Genomic DNA, 19798 nt, shown 5'->3' with positions numbered 1-19798 from the left:
AGTTGCCTATTCATTGCCCTATGGCCATTTTTATGTATTTTTCTTTTTTTTTCTCTCGTTACCAATTACTGATTTTGCAAGTGGCGGATTCTGCAGACAGCGGGATGGAGGAGGGACAGGAGCCTGGGTCAGCGGGGACAAGAGAAGGTAACTCGGGATCTTCCAGCCCAGTCGATGCCGAGAAACTGCAGTGGTGGATCAGACCACTGTCCTCTCTTGACCAACCGGGCATTTGGCTCCTGTGTCTGGGCGTTCCCAAACCCAAGGGCCAGAACTTTCCTCAGCCAGCCGCCTGGAGGGCTCAAGGTTGGGGCTTGTCTCAAAGGACCATCTTTATTTAAGTACTTGCTACCTAATTCTGGAACTTTCTGCCGAGCAGCCATCATCTTTAGACACAGCCTGGTGTTGCCCATCTGAGCAGGACCGCTCAGCGGCTTTGTGTGATGTGAACCCCCCGACAAGTTAAGATGTTTGAGTTGTTGTTAATGAAGACCCTGCATTCGGGTACGCCAAGACTCTGTGAGAGTAGTGTTGAATAACTGTTTTTTGTCAATAAAGGCTGAATGGCAGCCCTGTGGCTCAGAGAGAGGTGTGAGGGGGGGTGAAGGACAAAAACGCCATTTGTCACTCGCCGCTCACAAGTGAGGTCCCATTTACAGATGGGGAAACTGAGGCCCAGAGAGGTCACACCACAGCAACACTGTACCCAGGTGTCTGATGCCAGGTTCCCATTGGAGTCTGTCATTATTGGGAAAATTAGCATAGCCATCAGTCACTGGCCCTCAGTGTCAGGCTTTTGGCAGGCATCCCTCAGGCAGGGATGTGAACTCCATTTATTGCTGAGAAAGCAGAGGCTCAGATCAGCCGAAGAGGTAGGACTGAGGCCATGTGTGCCAGACTCCAGAGCTAGAGCTCAGTGGCGCTGCCTCTGGTGCATTCCTGGGGTCAGAGAAGGTAACAAGGTGGGAGCAGGTGCACCCTTTTCAGCACCAGGCCCTCCTTCAATCCTCGTTACGACCCTGCCAGGCATGGCTTCGTCACTGCACCCATTTTGCAGATGAAGAAACTGAGGCTCAGGGAAATAAAGGAATGTCTTGCCATCCAAGATAACAGCAGAAGGGTGCATTAATTAGGAGTCGGTCTAGCTCTTTAGCCCTCCTGGGGAGTGGCTTGCAGCCTCACTGGGGACACCAGTCTGTGCATGTGTGACAATTAGCAGGAAAGGAAGGGTAGGAGGATGATGATGGGGAAGGGAGGACGGGCCCCACCTCAGTGGAAACCAAGCAGATGACAGGGAGAGACTCCCTCCATGGCTTGGCTCCAGGGTGGCCCTGTGACCCAAGCCTGGCCAATGAGTGCATCACTGCCCCCACCGCCCTCTGACTGGTTGGGGTTGGAATGACCCAGGCCGTGTCGGTCACAGCAAATGGGCATCACCTGGGGACTTTGCAGAAGCTACAGGACAGGGCCGCCACACTGGAGGGTGAAGCCTTGTACGCACAGAATCAAGGCAAAAAGGTCACAAGCTCTCAGCCAGAGCCCCAGTCACATCCCGAGCGTTACCCGTGCAGGGGCCGAGCTGACCCCGGGAGAAGGCTCGAAGGAGAGACAGGAGGAATGAGGCTTCGTGGAGGCTCTTTCTGCAATTGGTCAACTCCGGAGAAAAATACTCATCATTGGCCACCCTTTGAACACCAGCTGCGTGCTGCACTGAGCTAAACACCAGGAAGCCACTCCTGACTAGTCCAGCTCAACCACCCACAGAGGCAGGAGATGGCCCCGTTTCCCAGATGAGAAAACGGAGACTCAGCTCGTGATCGTGCAGCTTCTCTTCTCCCTCCAGGAGAAATCACCCACGCTCTAACCGCACAAAGAGCAACGCGACCGGCCAACACGTACGGGGCTTACTCTGTGCTCCGTGCACTGCGACACGGCCTATTTCATTTATCCTGTTCTCTGGGGGGTGGGGGGGTAGTTGCCGTCCCCCCTGGGAGGTGGAATAGTGGCTCCCCGGCGGTGGCCACGTCCTAATCCTGTGACTTGGTTATGTTACAGCAAGGGCAACGAAGGGAGCAGGCGGGATTAAGGTTGTGTATCAGCTGCCCTGAATCTAGGGAGAGTCTCCTGGATTATCCAGGTTAGCCCTGTTGTAATCACAGGATCCTGAGATGTGAAGGAGGGAGGCTCGGTGTCAGCTCTGAAGAGCCCACCTTGCTGGCTCTGACAACGGAACGGGGCCTCTAGACACTGGAAAACACGAGAAAATGGGCTTTCCCTCGGAGCCTCCAAAAAGGGCCACAGGCTTCACAACACCCTGATTCTAGCCCAGCGAGATCCGTTTCAGACTTCCGATCTCCAGAACCGTAAGAGATCACGTTTGTGTGGTTTTGAAGCTACCAAGCTTGTGCTAATTATGACAGCCGCCGCAGGAAACAAACAGCCCATTTTACAGAAGAGGAAACTGAGGCTCAGAGAGGCGGAGCCCGCTTACCTGTGATTAGTCAGGGCGGGAGCTGGGGCTCCAAGGGCGCTCTGCTCCCCGCGCCAGCCCCGTATCCATCTCCCGGGGCTCAGCTCTGCTGGCATCACCCGCTTGCTGGCCGGAAGTGGGGCCGTAACTGTGGGTTCGACCCCAGGTCTGCCGATGTCCCGGCCCTTCCCGTGGCATCGCCCTGCCTCGCGGAGTGTTTGCTCCTGAAGGGCAGCTGGTGGAGGCTCGGAGAGAGGGAGAGAAGGAACGGACACAAGACGTAGGAGAGGAGATGAGGAAGCAGGTGTTGCCTCCTCTGGACGATGCCGGTTCCTCCTCTGGGTGCGAATGCGGAGCCTCCCATCCCCGGGGTCTCAGCACCCCCACCTCCAGTCCAGGGGTAGCAGGCGGAAGACCAAACTGGCGGACGGCAGGGCAGCCAGGGCAGGAGCCGCTGGGTGGGCGGGGGAAGCAGGATGCACAGGGAAGGAAAATTTAAAGGCGCACGCGGGCGAGGCTGCATGTGCCCCCGCCACCATGTGGGAGGGATGCAAGCAAAAAGGTTCAACGACTTCTGAGCTAAAACTGCTTCTAGGCTTGACCTGTAAGGACGGCTGCTATAGAAACGAACCAAAAAGCCGGTACGTGTTGGGGAGGATATGGAGAAACCAGAATCCTCATGCCCTGTCGGTGGGAATGTAGGACCGTGTAGACCCCGCAGAAAACAGTACGTCTTCTCCAAAAGTGAAGCACAGAATTGCCGTTTGGTCCACAATTCCACGTCTGGGCATCTACCCCCAATAGAAGTGAAAGGAGGGCCTCGGAGAAATCTTTGCACGCCCATGCTCACAGCAGCATTATTCCCAAAAGCCAAAAGGTGGAAGCAACCCAAGTGACCATCGATGGATGGACGGATAAACGGAATGTGGGTGCTATGGTCTGAATGTCTGTGTTCGGCCACACCCCCCCTTCATTAGTTGAAATCCTAATGCCCACATGATGGCATCAGGAGGTGGGGCCTCCAGGAGGTACTTAGGTCACGAAGGTGGAACCTTCATGAATGCGATTAATGCTCTAATAAGAGGCCCTGGAGAGCTCCCTGCCCTTTCTGTCAGGGGAGGACACAGCAAGAAGTTTGCAACCCAGAAGAGGTCCCTCGCCTGGCCGTGGTGTCACCCTGATCTTGGATTTCCAGCCTCCAGAACCGTAAGCAATGAAATTCTGTTATTTATAAGTTATAAGCCCCCGAGTCTGTGGTACTTTGTTGCAGCAGCCTGAACGGACTAAGACAGACAGTAGTGTATATGTTCAACGGGATGTTAACCAGCCTTAAAAAGGATGGACATTCGGACACGTGCCATAATAGGGATGAACCTTGTGGAGATTATGCTGAGTGAAAGAAGCCAGCCACCAAAAGGCAAACAGTGCATGATTCCACTCGTAGGAGGTACCCAGAGTCGGCAGATTCATGGAGACAGAGAGGAGCTGGTGGTCGCCGGGGCTGGGGGAAGGGGGCAGTGGGGGTGTGTAATGGGCAAGGAGTTCCAGTCTGAGATGAGAATGTTGTGGAGACGGATGGTGGTGCCGGTTGCTCAACAGCGTGGATGTACGTAACGTCACTGAACTATACACTTTGAAATGGCCAAAATGGTGAATCTTATGTATATCTTACACTAATAAAAAAATGAAAAATGAAACATCCTAGATTCTTGGCCTGTGTTTCTTGCACACGGAGCTGCTCAGAGCTACACGTGGGTCAGAATATCACAAGATACAGATCATCATTGAAAGTGGCCTTTCCCCTCACCTTCCAGAAGGGGACCACCTCTCTGCCGGTAAGACTGCTCTCCAAAATCCCTCCTCCGCTCAGTAGCCAGAGGGATTCAGGGATCCCTAGGTATACATTTCATTTTCAAATCCACATTTCATATATATATATGAGCATGCAAGAGGAGAAACACAGAAGCTGAGGGACCACAGGGAACGGGCTCCCAACCCATTGGGGAGGTGGTCAGGGAGATCTACCTGGAGGAAGCACCATTTGAGTTGGGTTTTGAGGGATGAGTAGGAGTCAGCTAGGCAAAGGCCAAAGGGGAAGGAGTGTTTCTCACAAGAGAAATAGTCTGTGCTCATCTGAAGGTGAACTGACAAGTTTGGTCTGGTGCATGAGGATGACAGTCTGTAGGAAAGGTGTGCAAGCTGGCTGTGGCTCATGCCAGTCCATATAGGATCAAGTGAGAACTCTTCCCTGGGAGCACTTGGAACAGTGAAGGGGCATTTTGGGGGTCGACTATTGGCAGAAAGCCTTGGCGTGGCTTGGGCATCAGCTGCTATAGCAACTACAGCTGTGACCAGGAAGGTCTCCTTGTAGTTAACCACTTGCAATTTCTACCTTTGGGGACTCTGGATATCAGCTTCCGAGGGCGGGAGTGGCTGTCTTGCTCATGGCCGTGCCCCCTCACACAGTGCTTGGCACGTAGTACGCGCTCAATAAATAGTTGATGAAAATGATTGGCACAGACAGGCTTGTGCACTGGGAGGCCGGAGCCCCCCTCCCTAGCCACGCGGTTGGCCACCTCATCTCAACACACCTCTGTTGTTCTCAACGTGCTCTCACCTGCAGAGGAGCTCAGGATGTGATTTATTTTTTTTAAAGGTTTTATTTGAGAGAGTGAGCAAGAGAGAGAGCACAAGCTGAGGGGTGAGGTGGGGAGGGGCAGAGGGAGAAGCAGACTCCCCACTGAGCAGGGAGCCCAACGGGGGTCTTGGTCCCAGGACCCTGAGATCATGAGCTGAGCCGAAGGCAGACGCTTAATCGACTGAGCCACCCAGGTGCCCCTCAGGATGTGATTTAAAGAAAAAAATGCATTTTGAACAATATACTAATGTCTGCAATTCACTCTGAAATAGGTCCAAATAAGAAAATGGATTGACAGATTGAGAGAGGGATGGATAGATGGAGAGATAGGCAGTAAGCAAGGACAAGCACAAGAAAACATCAAGGACAGCAGTGAGTACTGGATGATTAGGGGTCTGCGGCTGAGAATTCGACTTTTTGGTGTTTGGAGATTTTTCATAACAAAGTGGCGGGGGAAGAATGACTCTGGGCTAAAAGGCCAGCTGACTTTTGGAGCTGGAGAACTAGGTGGGGAAGGCAAACCAAGGGGCAGAAGTTGGGATGCCGTTTGGCAGCACCCCACATCTGTGATTCGGACAAGCTGTACACGCAAGGACACAGGGCTCATTCAGGTGATTTTGTGGGGCGGGGGGGGGGCTCCAGAATCTGCTGATCGAGGGAGGGAGAGGCTTCAGTGAATGGAGAGGGTAGCTGGCCTCCAGCAGAGGCCTGGCCCAGGAGGTGCCAGGTTCTTGATGAGGATCCAAGTGATGACGTTGGTTGGATTAGCGGAGTGGGGCAGGTCTAGATGGTGTCCTCAAGTTTCAGGATGTAACCTCTGCAAAGGTTCAGGATTTCTGGGAAAGCCAGAAGCCTAGCAAGATTGAGTCTGGCTCAGCCTGGGGGCCTGGCCCCAACTCTCACCAGCTGTGTGACCTCAGGCAAGTCTGTTCATCTCTGAGCCGGCGTTTTCTTGTCTATAGAAGTGAGGATAGAGGGTAGCATGGACTTCAGGGGCTCCCGAGGATCGCATGGGATGAAGTCAGGGCGCCACACACAGCCAGTGGCCATCACCCTGAGCATCTGGTCTGGACCCAAGCTGCCCACCGAGGCCTCTGTCCACACTCGGTGGTATGACTTCCTTGGAGGCGGCTGCACAAAGTCCCCCAAGGAGGGAAGTCAGCCTGATCAGGCAAAGGACTTGCAGCTGAGCTGATTGCCAATGCGCTAAACTCAGCATCATCAGCCGGCAGATAGCGACATGCGCTCATTTTTGAAATCCCGCTGGAAAGACCAAGTCCACCTGTGGTCTTCGGGATACAAACTCCTATCAGAGCTTTGTCTTCCTCGGATGGGGGCTTGCTCAAGATTTCAGCCCATGTAGGAAGCTGGTGAGCTGCGGCGGAATCACCCAGGGAGGCGGCCTGCCTTTTCTGGTCCCGAGAATAAGTCAAGGCCAAAGGGCTTCCTTTAAAAAATACTTTATTCCACACACCTCCTGGTGGGTTCCCCCACCCACCCTTCCTGGGTAGCAGCTAGTCATCGACTTCTCTTTCCCTCCAAAACCACGGGAGCCTCCCGCACTGGGAAACATTCAGGTCCCAATGCAGCACAGAGGTCTGCTCCCTCCCACAACGGGCCGCAGGATGGGGCAACAGCTCACTCATCTTTCTCCCACCCCTCACTGCCGCCAGGACACTTTGCTTTGCCAGGGCTGTCATTGGCTGATGGCCCAACTGTATTTTTTTCAACTCAGGCATCCTCAAGCATCCTGGCTTGCGGGGGCTTCCCTGGGCATCCTCGCTGGCCTCCGAACGGGTCCGGCATGACACGTGGTGTCCTCAGACAAACTGCCCGTCCCGGCATTGGGCGGGGCGGGGCGGGGGTGGGGGGGATGGCCGACTGCCCCCATTACTGGCACCAGGGGACCGAGGGACGGGGCCAGGAGGATAGCAGGTCTGACGTGGGGCAGCCTTCAGAGCCCAGTGCTGGAGTGCATGTCACAGAGGTCTCCCTGAGCAAATCGGTGCGGCCCTCGTGGTCCAGTCCTTGAACACCCACAGTTCTGCCCTTTGGGGCTGGATCCCTCCACAGACATTGAGGCACCAGGTGAGTGACAGCAGAGGGGCTCTCCGGGGAGGGCCGTGGCAATCACAGAAGTGACACTCATGGCCGGGTGACGGTTTTCCTTCTGCCTCTGTACTCTCCGACTGGCCACGAGGGTGCATGCAGGGGGAGGGAAGGGGCCGGCGGAGGGCTAGGAGCCATGCGGCAGCCGGACAATTCTGCCCATTTACTGTCTCTCTCTCAAAAACAAAATCTCTAAGCATGGCCTACCAATGAGACGTTCCTGGCGACTCTCTAGGGGCCACTTGGTGAACGAGATACCATTTTATTCTCCTAAAAAATCATTCAAACCCTTTCCCGGGTGACTCAACAGCATCCGAATAAGCATCATTACAAAAATAGGGTTTTTGTTTTGTTTTTTTTCTTGTCTCTGTACTTCTTTCCTTGGCCTATTTATTCTGCTGAAATATAGATGTTTCCATCAAGAGTTGGTCTCAAGAGTAAAAAAATAAAAGATTTCCATGATCGGATACAAAACAAGCCTGCAGGAACACCTGGGTCCCGCACGCCAGGCACCAGAAAGCAAAAGGAAACCGGGGTGTTTGGGCTCAGGTTGATTCGGTGATGCAGCAAAATGTGGTGTCTCAAGAGACACCAGAACAAACTTCCCAGCAACGGATAGGAAGCTATTTCTGTTTGGAAGGGGACACTCCTGAGCCTTTTATTGAGACAGGAGTGAGTGGGAGGCCAGCAGCCCTGCAGAAATGCCCAGGATTTTTTTTTTTTTTTTAAAGCAAACCCCCAAGGTCCTAATGAGGCCTGCGGTAGGCGGGTCAGCATGGTTTCTCTTGCCCGTGGTCCTGCAAGTGGCGAGGTGGCGGGGGTCAGGTGGAGGCTGGGCTGTCCACAGTGGACAGGAGGTGAAGGACTTGGGCCCGCTCGGCTGGGCTGACGTGCTGGCTCATGTACACAATGCAGTCCCTGGCCACTTCAGGGTTGTCCTGCACCAGGCTGCGGTGGGAGGGGAGAGAGGGCTGGGGTCATTCCTGCCACTCAGCTCAGTGGGCCCTAGGGCAGGTCCCAAGAATCCCTGCGCGGGGCCCGTGTCATGTTCCCGTGTGCGTGACAACCCAGAGCTCCCAAATCTCTGTGCTGTGGCCACCACGGGGGTGATGGTCCCGTGTGGCAGGAGGGCACACCACCTGGGGATGAGAACACCTCGGAGGACGGTGGACCCCGTCAGCCACTAGCTGTGTGACCGGACAGACAGCACGTCCCCGGAACCTCAGCATCATTCCCCAAATGAGGTCCCACGGGATCACCTAACCCACCTCACAGGGGACCCCGTCGGAATTTGGTGAGCAAATCCTTGGGGAAGGCTGATACCAAATGGGAGGCAGCAGCCTACAGCCTAGCGGGAAGGAATGTGGGTTCTCACAAATGCACTCTAGTTGGGGCGCCTGGGGGGCTCAGTCAGTGAAGCGGCTGCCTTCGGCTTCGGTCACGATCCTGGGGTTCTGGGATCGAGTCCACCATCGGGCTCCCTGCTCGGCGGGGGATCTGCTTCTCCCTCTCCCACTCCCCCCTGCTTGTGCATGCTCTCTAATAAATAAATAAAATCTTAAAAAAAAAAAAAAAGTGCTCTAGCTGTGACCTTGGGATGAGTCGCCCCATAGATTCCAGCAAGGAATACAGGCCTGAGCCCGAGGCCTGGGGACCACGCAGCCACTCTGGAGTCATGCGGCTGGAGGAAAATCCTGGCTCCCGCACTTGCCAAGAAGTCCAAGGGATGGGCGGGGGGGCGGGGTGGCCACTCACCCTCTGATGGCCTTGAGGACGGAGTCTCGCTTCAAGCACTTGATGTTCTCGCAGATGGTGGAGCGCAGGCCGTCCCCCGCCTGCCAATGCTCTTCCAGCCACTGTACCACCACCTGGTTGTTGTCCCACAGGTAGGCCTGGGGGAGGGGAGAGATGGACCCCACGCCCAGCAGTCTAGCTAGCCTCTGGCCCCCCGCGGCCCCCGCCCTGTCTCCACCCCGTCTCCACCCCAGGCCCACCTTGACGGCCCCCTCGGTCTCCACGAACCACCGGCGCAGCATGGACTGGATGTGCACATGGCTCAGCTCGCTGCTGGCCTGCAGGATCTCCTGCTTGACCTGGTCCTCCAGCAGGAGACGGCGCAGGCGCCAGTACAAGAAGGTCCGTGAGGTCCTCCACTCCAGGATGTCCTGCAGACGAGCCCCAGGCCTGAGCCCTCCGGGAGGGCAGGGGCAGATGCACGGCACCATTGGGGCTGGGCCCCGCACAAGGTGCAGGCTCTCCGATCGTTCCCATTTTACAGACCAGGCAGCTGAGGTTTTGGGGGGAGGTGGCAGAGGGAGATGCCACCAGAACCCGACACTGGCTTACCAGAGGCATGCAGGGCTTAGGCCGTCTGGGGAGGGGAGCACCACACACAGGGTGGTAGGCTGACTCTAGGATAGCCTCTTGGGGGGGGGGCGCGATGGGGCGGGGCTTGGGACCGGCAGTGCTGGGTGAGTGCAGGGCAGGACCAACCAGTCCCAAATGTGGCCCAGCAGTTACAGAGACACACACACAGAGGTCAGACCGGTGGTTCCCAAACCTTGCTGCCTGTTGGAATCTCCTGGGGATTCGAAACCCCACTGATGCCAGGCTCCCCCCGCCCCACCGCATTTCATTAGTCTGGAGAGCCACCTGAGCCCTGAGATTTTTTTTTTTTATAGCTCCCCAGGTGATTCTAACATGTGGCGTTCCCGCCCAGATCGCCTCCTGTTTGGAAGCCAGGTGACCTTAGGATGGCCCACTCATGCCCTGCCCCACAGCCGCAGGCTCTTACAGCGATGGCACCCTTCTCCAGCATGCAGATGGGCCTGTCGTGTAGGTCGGCGAACTGCACTGCCACCTGGTGGTAGATGGGCAGCAGCAGATCCTCCCGGGCCTTCAGCTGGCCCTCCAGGTCCTTGCGGTCCATGTCGGACAGCTCCGACATTCCTGTGGGCAAGGGCACAAACCAGGCTTTGCGGCAGAGACCCACCACACTTGAATTCCGATCGTACCCCCCAATCCAGCTGCTCCTGCCATCTCAGGGAGGCACTCACAACGGAGGGACAGCATTGAGCCTGCGACTCTGCATGTGCCCCTTTAATCAGAAAGAACCACTGTGCTTTGCATATTGCAAAAGATAAGAAGGGAAGATTATAAACTCTGCCAATTTCACACCTTAGATGAAACAGATAAATTCTTTGAGCTCTGCCGAGAGGAAACAGATAACCTCAATAGTCCTATATATAATAAAGAGGAATTTGTAGCTAGAAACCTCCTACTGAAGATTTAAAGAAATAATGCCAGTTCAAAATCAGAAAATAAGAGAGAACACTTCACAACTCATTCTAAGAGATTGGCATTACCCTGATACCAAACCAAAGAAATTACACACACACATACACACACACACAGATAAATCTTGTGAAGAGCACAGTTATAAAGATATTGCCATCCAATATGGACTTTTTTTTAAGAGAGTGAGCGAGCGAATGAGTTGGGGAGGAAGGGCGGAGGGAGAGGGAGAGAGAGAATCTCAAGCAGGCTCCACAGTCAGGCTCCACAGTCAGATGTGGGACTCGATCTCACAACACTGAGATCAGGACCTGAGCTCTAATCAAGAGTCAGACGATGAGCTGACTGAGCCACCCAGGTGCCCCCAATATGGGCTTTTAAAGAGAATTACATCTAAGGTTACAAGTGAAACAAAGCTATCACTCAAACAAAACTAGTAAAATATTTTGTCTGATGGAAAATTCTAAAAAGACATCTTGCTGTGAAAATGCTGATCTCCTTTACTGGCCCCAAATACTTCCATTTTTATATTTTGTATGTGTTGAGAAATACATACATTAAGGCATTAAACATTTTTTCTTAGCATTAAGGGGGTTGATTTTGCTACACGAGAACACTGAAAACATCTCACCATTTTTGTAGGTATGTTTCGGGACGTTTCACTTTGTTTTTACCAAACTAGAAACCTTTAGTAGTAAGCAGGCTGGGCTTCTCTTGCCCTCTGAGAGATGGTGCACTTCCAGCCCTCTTACCAAGCTGTTCCACGAGCTTCTTGTAAGCTGGGTCAATCCTTCTCATGGTCTTTATCAGATCTTTCTTTCGGTACTTAATCTCCACTGTTCCCTCCGGCTCCAGAATATTTGCCCTGAAACAAGAAGAGGCAGGGGTGGAGATGTAGAAGATGCTCCCCAACAAGGGGGTGGAGGCAGGAGAGCCAGGAAATCTGGGTTGTGACTTCTTAGCTCTTTGACGGACTCACTCTGTGACTTGGGCAAGTCAGAGGGGACTCTCTGGTCATCTGCTTCTATATCCATAAAATGAGGGGCTGAGTCCACATTTTAAAATCAAGTTTTCTGAGCTCTGGAAGGCCCTTTCAGCTCTGAGAGCATATGACTTTCTCCAGAACAGCCTAGCCCTCCTGCTCTTCAGCCACAGTCCTTTATGACTCTCCTAATGTCTGTTCTCCCTGGGCCACGGTACTGTTTCTGATCTCCTTAAAGCTCATGGAGTCACAATATAGAGTTCCACATGGTCCAATAGGAGCTGGCCTCCCATTTCAAGCCTCTCACTCACCCTTCAGACTGACCCCCATCCTTTGATAGCTTGGAAGCCCTGAGGAATACTCCATGGAGCTCTGAGCTTCCTGGTGGCCAGAGTGAAAAGTTCATGATGACCCCATTCGAGGCTGCTTGTGTCCTGAGTATTCCTGGAGGTGTGACCTCAACAGCCCCCCACGAGGGTCTAGATGCACTGAAGGCAGGACACGTTTGGCTCATTCGTACATCACAATGTTTTATCATAATGCCTGGCACATAGTAGGTGCTCAATAAATCTTCACTGAATGAATGAATGAACAAATGAATGAATGAATGAATTACAGGAGCAGAGGAAGCCTCTATCTTGGACAGAACTACTCCTGAGGTCTTTACATCCTATACACCATAGAGCAGAGTCTTTACTTGAAAGTCATTCAAACACTGTGTGGCAAGTTTTACTGTCATTATTCTTTCTGTAAACGTTCCTGGGATGAATTCCTCCTCAAAAAAGCACCAAGGTTCTCTTTCCCCTGAAGAACTGGTATCCTTTCATGCAAATATCAATTCTGTCATCGGTTTGGCCACTATTTTCTTTTTTTTTTCTTTAAGATTGTGTTTATTTAACAGAGAGAGACACAGCGAGAGAGGGAACACAAGCAGGGGGAGTGGGAGAGGGAGAAGCAGGTTTCCTGCGGAGCAGGGAGCCCAATGTGGGGCTCGATCCCAGGACCCTGGGATCATGACCTGAGCTGAAGGCAGACGCTTAACGACTGAGCCACCCAGGCACCCCCAACCACTATTTTCCAACCACCCCCTAGCAATCAGGCATGGTGCCAGGCCCTGGGTTATAAAACTGAATAAAGCACGGCCCCTACAGGAACTTGTAGCTTTGGGAGAGAATCAGAGTCCAGGGGGAAGCAGATGACGGGTTTTACTTCCCTTTTCATCCTGGCTGCCAGGAACCTCAAGTGCTTTCCATCTTTCCTGATTTTTTGATTGCAAACTTCCTTGGGAAGCAGGTGAATATAAGTCATGAAAGAACAAACAACAGTTCTTCTGCCGTCTCCGGCTCCAGCCACTAACTCTACTGAGAAAAATCGTTTGTTTGTTTTAAGATTTTATTTATTTATTTGAGAGAGAGAACAGAAGTGGGCAAAGGGGCAGAGGGAGAAACAGACTCCCCGCGGAGCAGGGAGCCCGATGCGGGACTCGATCCACAGGACTCTGGTATCACGACCTGAGCTGAAGGCAGACGCTTCACCGACTAAGCCACCCCGGCGCCCCCTTTCCTGAGAAAATCTACTTGTGCACTGGATGCTAGTTTCAGATTGGTAAAACTGGAGGCTCTCCATCCTTCAGAAACTCAGAATGCCAGGCGCCTGGGTGGCTCAGTCGGTGAAGAGTCTGCCTTCGGCTCAGGCCATGATCCCAGGGTCCTGGGGTCGAGCCCCATGTTAGGCTCCCTGCTCTGCGGGGAGTCTGCGTCTCCCTCTCCCTCTGCCCCTCCCCGCCGCTCGTGCTCTCTCTCTCTCTCTCAAATAAATAAAAATCTTAAAAAAAAAGAAAACAAAAGAACTTCAATGCCCTGGCAATCCCTGGCCAGCGGCTTAAAGATAACAACGGGCTCTCAGGTCTGGGGGGGGAGAACAAGCCAAGGCTCAGCCAGGCTGAGGGTGACACACCCACCTGCTCTCCTTGTCTGCGTACAGTTCTATGCACAGGGGGTTGATGGAGGAGTCCATGACCACCCAGGAGCCCCCCCGGAGCTCCGCGTAGGGTGGGATGTAGGTCAGGATGGGCTGTTTGTACTGCCTGAGGCTGTCCACGATGTAGGCTCCAAACTTTAGCATCTGGTCGTACATGTCTGCAAAACAAAGCAGTCACCTGCTGAGGAGGCCGCAGGCCCCAGCACCTGTCCGCATGCCAAGCCCGCAGCCCTCATCGTCCTGGGGATCCTGAGGAAGTGTTCAGCCGGGGTGCTTGGTGGCACCATGGAAAGAGCTCCGGGCTGGGAGTCAGGAGTGAGCCCAGGTACAGACGGCACCCTGACTGTCCATGTGACTTGGACATGTCACTCTCCCTGCCTGGGCCTCAGTGTCCCCATCTGTAAAAGGAGGTATAGGGCCATCCCAAGGATTCCTTCCAGTTCTGACTCTGGGATGCCCTTGCTGGTGACTGACCCCCCCACCCCCCCGCCCTGTCCTGCTGGCTCCAGCACACAGACACCCTACCCAGCAATAACACAGGTCCTTGCCTCCTGCCCACACACAGTATGGCCCTTATTTTCCACCAAGACGGGGCCCTCCAAGTACCAGGCACCTGACATGGTTACAATGCAACAATAAAATCGGGCATCATCACACCAAGAGCTAACACCACGTACCAGCGATCAGCTCATCAAATCCTCACCTTGCACCTCTTGGGTTGGTCTTATTCTGAGCCCCTTCACAGGAGGGAAGTTCCCAGGGCTGCCCTCCTGGCCCTGGCCCTCACAGTGTGACCTCTGGAAAGTCACACCGGGAACCCTCAGTTCCTCATCTGTAAAATGGGAAGATGTGACCTCAACTGCTCCCGTCCTCAGGGCCATGGGGGTCTCAGCTAAGCCATCCAGAGTAGAACCGTAGCACCACCTTGAGGGGGCTTCCCTGCCCGGGGTGCTGACCCCGTAGCTTTAGGACACCCAGAGGAGAGGCAGCCTTACCTTTCATGCCACCGGAGAACCCCCTCCAGTTGGCAAAGATCATCAGGGGCAACTTCTCTCGGTTGAAATCGTTGATGGCCTGGGCCGTCTTGTAGGCCGAGTCTGGGAGCCACACCTGGCCCGCCTGCTGGATTATCTGAAACACAGAGTGGCCTGGATCAGACTCCTCTGTGCAAGAGCAGCAAGAGGACATGGGGACAGCCATCTGAGCCACACCCTAGAGGGCAAGCAATCTGATCTGTGTTGGCACCTACACCAGAGCCATGGGCTCACAGGGAGGGCCCAAAGCTCGTCTGCTAGGGGCCCTGCTTGCCTCCACGGGCTGCAGGTCCCTTCGGCCTCATTTTTAGGCTCAAAGGGGTGCCAAGTGCCAAGCTAGTCCCGGCCGCACCGAGTCCTAGGACCCACCCTCTGCCTTCTGAGCTCCTCCCAGTATGTGCCATGGCCCACCCTAGACACAGTGACAGGGACGGAGGCGGAAGGCAGGAAGGATTCCCAGGGACTGGTCACCCTCTGAAGAAGAAGAAAAACCGTGTGGGACCATTTTTGCCTCCCACAGAAACCGTGCTGGAGAAATGCGCCCCCATGGCCAAGGACTGGCCCCAGACCCTAGCATGCGACCACCCAGGACTCACTCTTGGTGGCTAAGCCAGCTGAAAGAGCAGTCCCAAATTCCCAGCCCCCTCACCTTGGCCTCTGAATCCAGGTTGGCAGGGTCCGCAGGCACCACCACCTCCACGGTCCGCGTCTCCACGGCAATCACTCCAACAGGGATCCCCCCTAGCCTGCGAGGCGGGCACGGGTCAGCCAGGCGACACCCGCCTCCCCGCTGTGGATTCAGCGGTAGATGGGTCCTCCCAGCCCCGGCTGACATTCTGTGGGCATCCTGGGTACACGGGCACTCACGGCGGGGAGGGGGGCACACAGAAGACAGCACGGTTTTTACTCTGGCCGGTCATCTTCTTGGAGGGCATTCATTTGGAAGACTCCAAGCAATAAGAGCCTCCTCACAAGCGGGTGGGCTGGAAAGGTGCTATCGGCGCCCCTCTTGGGGCACCAGCCGTCGTGGTGACGGGGACGGTGGGGCCAGTGCAGGGACGGGAGCAGCGCCGTCCACTAGAACTTCCCGCGATGCTGCGCGCTCTCTGTCTTGTGCCATCCAGAACAGCAGCTGTGATGAGCCACTTCCTGTGGATGCTGAGCACCGGAAACGTGGCAAGTGCAGCGGAGGAACGGGACCTCTTTCAACGGTCACACGTGGCCAGCAGCTCCCACAAGGGGACGGGGCGGGTCTAGGCACCGAGGCACGTTTGGAAAGGGTTGAGGGATGCTGAGCCTGAAGGAGCCTCTGCTCAGGGGGATTCTATGACAACAGTGATTGTCACTGTTGTTACCTTGCTATGGGGCCAGCCCTGTGCTGGGCGCGACCCTGGGTTACTCTTGTTTACGCTCTCAATGACCCTACGAGGCAGGTGGAGGGAAAGTCTTTAAAGAAAGGAAGGGCTGGGGCGCCTGGGTGGCTCAGTCGTTGGGCGCCTGCCTTCGGCTCAGGTCATGATCCCAGGGTCCTGGGATCGAGCCCCGCATCGGGCTCCCTGCTCAGCGGGAGGCCTGCTTCTCCCTCTCCCACTCCTCCTGCTTGTGTTCCCTCTCTCACTGTGTCTCTCTCTGTCAAATAAAAAAAATAAAATCTTTAAAAAAAAAAAAAAAAAAAGAAAGGAAGGGCTTCTGTGTGGAAGGGGGAGCCGATCTCATTTCAGGTTTTAAAAAAAATGTTTTTAAAATAAAACATTTATGGAAAAGTGAACCAGCTATTAATATGAGGCTTAGTATTTAGTATTTTAATACTTACTTATTGCCCAGGAGAGAAATAATAGCAACAACAAAGAGTACTAGCAGGTGCTACCACTTACGGAGCATTTATGATTTTTTTTTTAAAGTAGGTTCCACGCCTGGCATGGAGCCCAATATGGGGCTTGAACTTGCGACCCTGAGATCAAGACCTGAGTGGAGATCGAGAGCTGGATGCTTCACCGACCGAGTCACCCAGGCGCCTGCGTTTATGATATTATAAGTGCTTAACATACATCATCACAACAGTCCTCTGGGGGTAGAATTATCATCCCCATCTTGCAGATGAGCATGTGGAGGCCCAGAGAGGGTGAGTGATACAGCTGAGCTTGACCTCAGATCTGACTCCAGAGCCGAACCTGTAGCAACTACATAGTGCCGGGAATCTGAATGGTAAATTATAAGGACACTGCTTTGGGCTCCACATAGGAAGGATCTTGCAGGGAGCGGGACGTGTCTGGAAAGTTGAGGACTATACCACTGAGGAATGAGCTGCTCAGTTCTGGGAGCATTCAAGCATTTAAGCCATCCACCAACTGCGTAGACAAGGGGGTTTCTGACCATGGCCCTCCTGAAATGGAATTCATAGTTGGCAGCGTCTGTGCAATTTTCCGGTGGGAGCATCCGGAGCCGTCTTCTGATTCCTAAAGGGGCCCATGGCCCCCGTGGCTAGGGATCCCTGCCCCAGGGGCAGACACTAGGGGCCAGAGTGCTGGCCCTCAGCAACAAGCTGGCTGAGATGCCTACTAAGGCCATGGAAAATCCAGACTTTATGAAGAAGTTCATCATCCAGAAAACGATCCCCCAGATTGGTTGTTCTTTCAGAAAATCCCAAGGCCAGAAGGAAAGTGCTCTTGGGGGGTCACCTGAGAGGAAAGGACCCCTGGCCTAGTGCCCGGGAATCCCAATACCCGGGGAGGCCAGGTGAGTGCAGCCTGTCCCGTCCTCAACGTTACCTTGCTCGTCCTGTCACCACGGTCTGGGCCCAAGGCGCCATGATTTCCTTGAAACTGCCATGGTCAAAGAATCCACTCTGCCAGGATCCCTTCAGAGCTGTGGACAGGAGCACATAAGCCCAGGCCAAGGGGTTGGGTTGATGAGGGTCTCTGGGTCTGCCTGGTGGGACAGACAACCTGGCCTTGACGCCCAAACACCTGTTTCTCCAGAAAACCATACAGATCCCAACCCCATTAAAAAACAAAACAAAACAACAACAAAAAAATCCCCAAAAAACAGGGCTGCAGGAAATAGGCTAAGTCAGGAATTCAGCCCACTTGGAACATCTAACTACATCAGCTCCTGTCAATGCCGAACACACGGAGATCCTAATCCCAAGGATGAGCCCAAGAATCAAAGACAGTTGACAGGACACCTTCAAAAGGTGGGATTTGGAGAAGGGACCACCTGCCCTGAAAACCTCATCCTCAACATGCCAGCTGCAGCCTCACAACATTTAACGGGGGGGGGGGGGGGCACTGTCTCCTTCCAAAAGAGAGAGATGGAGACAGAGAAAAGGAGGGGAGGAGGGAGGACAGGATGACGTCAGCTGCAGCCATCCCCGGACAGGAAGCAGTGACGTGTCCATCACAGGGTTCGGGCAAGGAGAAAGGAGCCAGGTGACAGGAGGGTCCCGAGCTGCCAGGGAGGGAAGCTGGGTGCCTGAACCCCAACAGCCCGACTCCAGTGTCTGCCTGGGGGCTGGCCTGACTTGATGGAGAAAATGGTCAGAAACAAGTTGGATATTTTATAATCAGGTTAAAGCCACCCCCCTTGGTGCTCACAGGCAAGAAAGCCCAAGAGAAACACAAGACGGGCAAGCAGGCTGAGGGGCCTCCTGAGCCACGCAGCCGGCTGGACGGCCAGGCCGGTTTCTGACAGTGGCAGCATCTGAAATTACAGACCGGGGATTATGGGAACGGGGGCAGCTCAGCTTTCCTGTTCTGTCCTGGCTGCTCAGAATGTAACCATACGCCTCCCGGAGACAAACTGGCCCCTTTCAGAGAGAGGGAGGGACAGAGAGAATGTGTGTGTGCAAGCGGAAGTGTGCCCATCTCTACGTGTAAGAAGAGGCTAGGTCGTCCGTCCCGGGTGAACCCCTGGAGGGCTACCTTAGTAAAGAGAGCCAAACAGAGAGCCAGAAAGAAAGAGGGAGAAGGGGGAGTAGTCTTCTCTTGAACACTCTGATGTCTGTATTGTCCACTCTGTAACCATGGGGCGGTTTGGGGGAGGGAGGCCATGTACTGTGTCGCACTCCCCCTCCATTTACCACCCCCAGAAACCAGAGGCTGTTTCCACCTCTTCTTGGTTAACAGCTCAGGAGAAGCACAGAGGAAAAAACCCCGCTCCCTCCGCTCCCTGCACATGGGATCTCAGGCGCACCCCTCTGGGACACGTGGCCCAGGATCCCTGCTTCTCTCTGAGTGTTCCTTTGTCCCAGGTGCAGGAAAGAAACCCAAGAGCCAGGTCTCAGGCAAAGCACTTTAGAACTTACTGGGGTGAGGCCTTCCTGCAAGCAGCCACCGGGGGTCATAGGGAGCCCTGGTCGGGAAGAATCCAACTTCTCTGTCAATGGGGTCCGTGGGTGTGATGATGGGGAGTGGGCTGTGATTATCCTAGAAAAGGAAACCAACTCTGTCTCCTTGTGCTTGTCAGTGATGCCTGCGATCTGCTTCTCTCCTCCGACCACGATTATGCCTGGTTACGCAGCAGAGCCCAGGCCGAACTAGCCAGTCATTACCAGGATGAGTAGCATTTAGTGCTGGGCTCTCAACATCATTGCCCTGAATCATGAGGGTAACAGCCTGGGGTATGTGCTCTTGTGATTCCCATTTCACCGATGAGGAAACTGAGGCTCAGAAAGATTAAGAGACTGGCCCAAGGTCTCCCTGCTAGGGAGGAGGGAGCCAGGAAGCAAATCCAGCCTGGCTGCAAAGCTCCAGGAGTCTCTACTGTTCAGTGTTATGTCTTCTGATGAGAGGCAACGCCATCCCTTTCCAAAGACATCCATACAGTGGCATTAAAAAAAAAAAAAAAAAAAAAAGCGAACAACAGCCAGTACAGGGCTGGGTGTCAGAGAGGGAAGGAGGGAGGAGTAAAGAAAAATTAACCCTCAATTAACCCTCGCCACAGTGACAGAGCTCCCTGTTTGCCAAACTCCCATGTTACCCAGCAAATGAACCTGATCACAGCGTCTTCCTGACTCGAAGCCGCAGGGGGGTACCGCACCTTTGGCATGTAGGACAGCCACTCCAGGATGGTGTAAACGCCCTCGAAGTCATCTGGCACGGTGATGTGGGACACGCCGTTGTAATGCATGATCTGCACGCCGCCCAGCTGGTTGTTGGAGGTATAAACCTCTCTGCCTAGGACCTGCTTTGACATGGCCTGCTTAGCAAGGCGCCCCCTCCGGCTCAGGCCCCTCCCATCCGTTTGGAAATCATCTCCCTCTGTGGTCCTCCACCTGCATACTGCAATGACCT

General features: G+C 54.2%; 1 protein-coding gene across 1 annotated transcript in view; it reads right to left on the bottom strand.

Moving 5' to 3' along the window:
- Positions 1-6563: 6563 nt before the first annotated feature.
- ACACB (acetyl-CoA carboxylase beta) overlaps positions 6564-19798 on the bottom strand; it is a 135396-nt gene continuing 122161 nt past the window's right edge. The window contains exons 43-53 of the mRNA XM_021703590.1: positions 19545-19688; positions 18811-18931; positions 17276-17372; positions 15157-15253; positions 14469-14604; positions 13454-13631; positions 11264-11376; positions 10012-10166; positions 9212-9382; positions 8973-9109; positions 6564-8165 (exon numbers count right to left, since the gene is read on the bottom strand). Of these exons, the coding sequence (XP_021559265.1) occupies positions 8039-8165; positions 8973-9109; positions 9212-9382; positions 10012-10166; positions 11264-11376; positions 13454-13631; positions 14469-14604; positions 15157-15253; positions 17276-17372; positions 18811-18931; positions 19545-19688 (1476 nt within the window). The 3' untranslated portion in view covers positions 6564-8038. The remainder of the gene's footprint in view (positions 8166-8972; positions 9110-9211; positions 9383-10011; positions 10167-11263; positions 11377-13453; positions 13632-14468; positions 14605-15156; positions 15254-17275; positions 17373-18810; positions 18932-19544; positions 19689-19798) is intronic.

This window comes from Neomonachus schauinslandi, chromosome 14 (genome assembly GCF_002201575.2).
Source record: "Neomonachus schauinslandi chromosome 14, ASM220157v2, whole genome shotgun sequence".
Classification (NCBI taxonomy): domain Eukaryota; kingdom Metazoa; phylum Chordata; class Mammalia; order Carnivora; family Phocidae; genus Neomonachus; species Neomonachus schauinslandi.
The sequence above is the reverse complement of the archived record's forward strand: the minus strand, read 5'-3'. Positions and strand labels throughout refer to the sequence as shown.